The 6,162-nt window shown below is 40.7% G+C and overlaps 1 protein-coding gene across 1 annotated transcript; it reads left to right on the top strand.

The window, feature by feature from the left end:
* Positions 1-217: 217 nt before the first annotated feature.
* On the top strand, positions 218-1,180 carry LOC121568496 (olfactory receptor 11A1-like). The gene has a single exon (XM_041879015.2). The coding sequence runs from the start codon at positions 218-220 to the stop codon at positions 1,178-1,180; it is 963 nt and encodes a 320-aa protein (XP_041734949.1).
* The last annotated feature ends 4,982 nt before the right edge of the window (positions 1,181-6,162 follow it).

Here is a 6,162-nt window from a genome sequence, read left to right as displayed (position 1 = left end):
GGTAACACTTTTTTTCCATGGTGATGCCTATGGAATCACTTTGAAGACTAATACTGTTGCAATAATGAAAACAGTCTTGATAATTGATGGCAATTCTAAGAATGATGCAATTATGCGATGTCAATAAGAAATTGATAGTTTCACCTAATAGACACTGTTATCCTTGTCTTGTGGAGCAAATATATCTACAAATACTTCTATAGGTACTATTAGGAAAATGGAGAACTCAACGCAATTCACGTCATTTATACTAGCTGGATATAGTGATAGTGGACACTTAAAGTACTTGTATTTCATTTTAGTAACTGTGTTATACGTCTCCATAGTTTTTGCGAACACAGTGCTTATCGTGGTTATATGTATGGAGAGAAGCCTTCATGAACCCATGTATCTGTTTCTGTGCAGTTTGTTTGTGAATGAGTTGTATGGTAGCACTGCTTTGTTTCCTGCTCTTATGACTAATTTGGTTACAGATGTCCATGCAGTTTCCACTGTGTACTGCTACCTACAGATCTTTTGCATGTACACATATATATCTATTGAATTCAGCAATTTAGCAGTCATGTCCTATGACAGGTACCTTGCTATATGTTATCCACTACAGTATAATGTCATCATGACACCCAACAGGGTGTGTATTTTAGTTTGTGTAATATGGTTGTACCCTTTTGTAACAATTACCACAGCACTGTCTTTAACTATTCGTTTGCAATTGTGTGGAAACGTTATAGACAAAGTATATTGTGACAACTACCTGGTAGTGAAACTTGCCTGTTCAACTTCAGACACGACAGTTAATAACATCTATGGACTCTGTGTAATTGTGTTGAGTGTCGTTGTCACTTTATTTACTATTATGTCCTCTTATATTAAAATTCTGACTATTTGTTTGAAATATTCCATCAACGCCAGACAGAAAGCTTTCAGCACCTGTATTCCTCATCTGGCCTCAATGCTCAACTTCACTTTCGGCTGTTTCTTAACTCTGCTCCAGAGTAGATTTGATAGGCCTATGAGAAATGTTCCAACTGTGCTTCACACTATTTTATCAGTGTACTTTCTGATGTGCCAGCCACTTTTTAATCCTATCATGTATGGAGTTAGGATGGCTAAAATCAGACAGGCTTTTAAAAACATACTACCTGTAGGTCTCTACCCTAAAAGATTAACCAAACATTAGTGTGACCTTTTCTGTCCTGATTGTTAGATTTTTGTATTGTTGACTTGTGTGTTTTGTTACTTATAGGCTAGTTGCAATAATGAATGGGGGTGAGGACGGCAGAAATCATTTGCTAATTTGTGAAATATTGTCATTTACCTTCTATTCACTTGCTGATCTCCATTGGTTCCATGTCTCTCAAAGAATTGACTTAAAATGATCCTTGTGTACAAAGCCCTAAATGGCATCAAACCCTCCTACCTATCAGACGTACTCTCCCCTATGAACCTCCACGCACCCTAAGTTCAAGCCACGCCAAACTGCTCCATGCACCCAGGACCTGGCTCCACAGAATGGAGGACTGTTTATTTTCCTCCCAAGCACCACATCTTTGGAACTCCCTTCCTGACAATCTCAGGGCTCCTCAGACTGTTGGGGCTTTAAATCAGGCCTTAAGATGTATCTTTATCGGCTGGCCTTCCCTTCCTCCTTGACTTTGATTGGTTCATGATATGGTTATAAATCAATATTATTTTTTCAAAATGTTTTTAGTTCATCTTTTATTCTATGCACTTTGAGATCATTCTTGTAATGAAAAGCACTTTACAAATGTTGTATATTATTATTATTATTAGTAGTAGTAGTAGTAGTAGTTGTAGTTAAATAAATAAAAACAAGAAGTTCATGACTTCCTCTTCATTACTTAAATTGACACTTCTGCCTTATCCAAGTATCTAACAAATTAAGACATACAAAACCGTCTGGATTGATTGACAACAGTGAATAAATGTGATGTAAATGTGTAAAAGATAAGGCCAACTTATAGCCGACATGGCACCATTACATCCATCACTAATGGAAAATGGGTCTGTACGGTACATACAGTACAAGCATGATGATTGTTTGACATTTTGAAAGATACATCTCGGGAAATACTGTAAAATGAAAACAAACAAATTCGGTCATGAATCTGAATGCATGTCATGTTATCTGACGGCCAACTGTTTAATGTAACATGATATCTGTGTGCTAGCTAGCTGACAGATGGCCAGATACCTTTTTTGAGGTAAGGCATCTTGTTTGTCCAGGGTCACTGTGAGATATGTTTGACCCAAATAATCCAGTAAGGGTCAATGTATTCCATCCATCCTTTAAAGATAAAAGGGTGCCATTTCAACACTTAATAGCCATATTTTGTTACTGTTAGTATTCTCAGCTACACTTAACATTGAACTGTTCTTTTGCCTGTGTAATAAAACTGTAATTACTTTTGGAGCAACATTTTATTAGTATGTTGTTACATAATACTTTGATAATTGCATTTTCATTGCATAGCAATGAGCTGAGTTTTTGTAACTCCTGTGAACAACAGGAATAGTGACTGTTCCTTATTCCAACTTATGTAATAACATTATTATGCAATTATAAACCAATTTACAAAGTCCTAGGTAACAATGTTGCTATTGTAATAATCAAAGTTACTACACATGTATAAGAACATGATGTAAAGTGTTACTGTATTACCTTATGTCTCTCATTATGAAAATACACTGATTCTACAAAACATTAAGAACACCTTCCTAATATTGAGTTGCAAATATATGTTTTTGTTCAGTGTAGTTGTAGTCACCTCCCAAAGTAACTATTTGTTCCCCCCAAAAATACACATTTTTTTTTTTTTTATTCAACATGCAACAATTTGACTGAGTTACAGTCCATATAAGGAAATCAGTCAATTGAAATAAATTCATTAGACCCTAATCTATGGAGTTCACATGACTGGGAATACGAATATACATTTGTTGGTCACAGATTCCTTAAAAAAAAAATGGTATGGGCATGGATCAGAACCAGTCAGTATCTGGTGTGACCACCATTTGCCTCATGCAGCGCGTCATATCTCCTTCACATAGAGTTCATCAGGCTGTTGATTAGTACCTGTGGAATGTGGCCCACTCCTCTTCAATGGCTGTGTGAAGTTTCTGGAAATTGGCGGGAACTGGAACACGCTGTTGTACACGTTGATCCAGAGTATCCCAAACATGCTCAGTGGGTGACATGTCTGGTGAGTGTGCAGGCCATGGAAGAACTGGGACATTTTCAGCTTCCAGGAATTGTGTACAGATCCTTGCGACATGGGGCCGTGCATTATCACGCTGAAACATTAGATGATGGCGGCGGATGAATGGCACGACAATAGGCCTCAGGCTCTTGTCACGGTATCTTTGTGCATTAAAATTGCCATAGATAAAATGTAATTTTAATTGCCTGTAACTTATGCCTGCCCATACCATAACCCCACTGCAACCATTGGGAGCTCTGTTCACAACGTTGACATCAGCAAACCGCTCGCCCAGACGCCAGAGCGTCGCTCGCCATCTGCCCGGTACAGGATTAATCTGTGAAGAGCACACTTCTCCAGCGTGCCAGTGGCCATCGAAGGTGAGCATTTGCCCACTGAAGTCGGTTACTACACTGAACTGCAGTCAGGTCAAGACCCTGGTGAGGACGACGAGCACGCAGATGAGCTTCCCTGAGACAGTTTCTGACAGTGTGTGCAGAAATTCTGCAAACCAGTGGAGGCTGCTGAGGGGAGAATGGCTCATAATAATGGCTGGAATGGAGTAAATGGAATGGTATCAAACACATCATGTGTTTGATACCGTTCCATTCACTCCATTATATTTAATTCCAGTTTCATCAGCTGTCCGGGTGGCAGGTCTCAGACGATCCCGCAGGTGAAGAAGCCGGATGTGGAGGTCCTGGGCTGGCGTGGTTACACGTGGTCTGCAGTTGTTAGGCTGGTTGGACGTGCTGCCAAATTCTCTAAAACGACATTGGAGGCGGCTTATGGTAAAGAAATGAACATTCAATTCTCTGGCAACAGCTTTGGTGGATATTCCTGCAGTCAGCATGAAAATTGCACGCTCCCTTAAAACTTGAGACATCTGTGGCATTGTGTTATGTGACAAAACTGCACATTTTAGAGTGGCCTTTTATTGTCCCCAGCATCGGGTGCACCTGTGAATGATCGTGCTGTTTAATCAGCTTCTTGATATGCCACACCTGTTAGCTGTATGGATTATATTGGCAAAGGAGAAATGCTCACTAACAGGGATGTAAACAAATTTGTGCACACAGTTTGATAGAAATAAGCGTTTTGTGCGTATGGAACATTTCTGGGATCTTTTATTTCAGCTCATGAAACATGGGACCAACACTTTATATGTTGCATTTATATTCTTGTTCAGTATAAAGTGCTGTGAAAAAGTATTTGCCCCCTTTCTAATTTTCTCTACTTTTGCATATTTGGGATACTGAATGTTATCAGATCTTCAACCAAAACCTAATATTATATAAAGGGAACATAAGTGAACAAATAACACAACAATTACACATTTATTTCATTTATTTCATAAACAAAGTTATGCAACACCCAATTCCCCTGTGTGAAAAAGTAATTGCCCCCTTACACTCAATAACTGGTTGTGCCACCTTTAGCACAGTTTTGGAATGGCCTAGTCAAAGTCCAGACCTAATCCCAATTGAGATGTTGTGGCAGGATTTGAAACGAGCAGTTCATTGAGTGTAAGTGGGCAATTACTTTTTCACACAGGAGAATTGGGTGTTGCATAACTTTGTTTATGAAATAAATATGTAATTGTTGTGTTATTTGTTCATTTATGTTCCCTTTTTCTAATATTAGGTTTTGGTTGAAGATCTGATAACATTCAGTATCACAAATATGCAAAAGTGGAGAAAATTAGAAAGGGGGCAAATACTTTTTCACAGCACTGTACATAGACTGAAAAAAACCTGCAATACCACAGCTATCCCTTGGTGGCGCAGAGGTTTCATTATCTGGCTGCAGATCTGAAAAGTTAAGTGTGGCTTGAATTCTAAATAAATCACTGACAGTGTCACCAGCAAAGCACCCCCATATCATACCTCCTCCTCCACGCTTCACGGTGGGAACCACACATGCAGAGATCATCCATTCACCTACTCTGCCTCTCACAAAGACACGGCGGTTGGAACCAAAAATCTCAAATTTGGACTCATCAGACCAAAGGACAGATTTCCTCCGGTCTAATGTTCATTGCTCGTGTTTCTTGGCCCAAGCAAGTCTCTTCTTCTTATGGGTGTCCTTTAGTAGTGGTTTCTTTGCAGCAATTCGACCATGAAGTATTCTAAAATTAAATTGATCCTTTAATGATGCAAGAAGCAATGGTACATTTATTTAATAAACGTTTTTGTTCATGGCTTACTAACACGCACACACACACACACACACACAGAGGGAAGGAACTCTTAGAGCAACATATATAAAAGTTGCTCAAGCTCATTACATTTAGTTGGGAATCATTGATGGACAGCAATACTGTCACGATCGTTGACTGATGATGAGACGGACCAAGGCGCAGCATGATAAGCGTACATTTTTATTAAGTACACACACGAACCAAAACAACAAACAAACGATACGTGAAGTCCTAGGTTACAACACAAACCTTAACGGAACAAGATCCCACAACCTAACATGCCAAAAGGCTGCCTAAGTATGGTCCCCAATCAGAGACAATGAGCTACAGCTGCCTCTGATTGGGAACCACCCTGGCCAACATAGATCTACACGATCTAGAAAACACAACATAGAAAATATAGCAAAGAAAATCCACACCCTGGCTCAACATTTAAGAGTCCCCAGAGCCAGGGCGTGACAGTACCCTCCGGAGTGGATCCGCTGACTGGAGTTGGACCGGACCCCGGTGGAGCGGATTGGTCTGGCTCCGGAGTGGAGCAGCTGACGGGCCGTGCCGGACTGACGACGCGCACCACTGGCTTGATGCGGGGAGCAGAAACGGGCCGGACCGGTCTGACGACGCGCACCACTGGCTTGGTGCGGGGAGCAGGAACAGGCCGGACCGGGCTGACGACGCGCACCACTGGCTTGGTGCGGGGAGCAGGAACAGGCCGGACCGGGCTGACGACGCGCACCACTG

The sequence above is a fragment of the Coregonus clupeaformis genome, chromosome 6 (genome assembly GCF_020615455.1).
Source record: "Coregonus clupeaformis isolate EN_2021a chromosome 6, ASM2061545v1, whole genome shotgun sequence".
NCBI lineage: Eukaryota > Metazoa > Chordata > Actinopteri > Salmoniformes > Salmonidae > Coregonus > Coregonus clupeaformis.
The sequence above is the reverse complement of the archived record's forward strand: the minus strand, read 5'-3'. Positions and strand labels throughout refer to the sequence as shown.

Coding starts and splice junctions, on each gene's coding strand:
- LOC121568496 (XM_041879015.2), top strand. CDS start 218: ATGGAGAACTCAACGCAATTCACGTCATTTATACTAGCTGGATATAGT.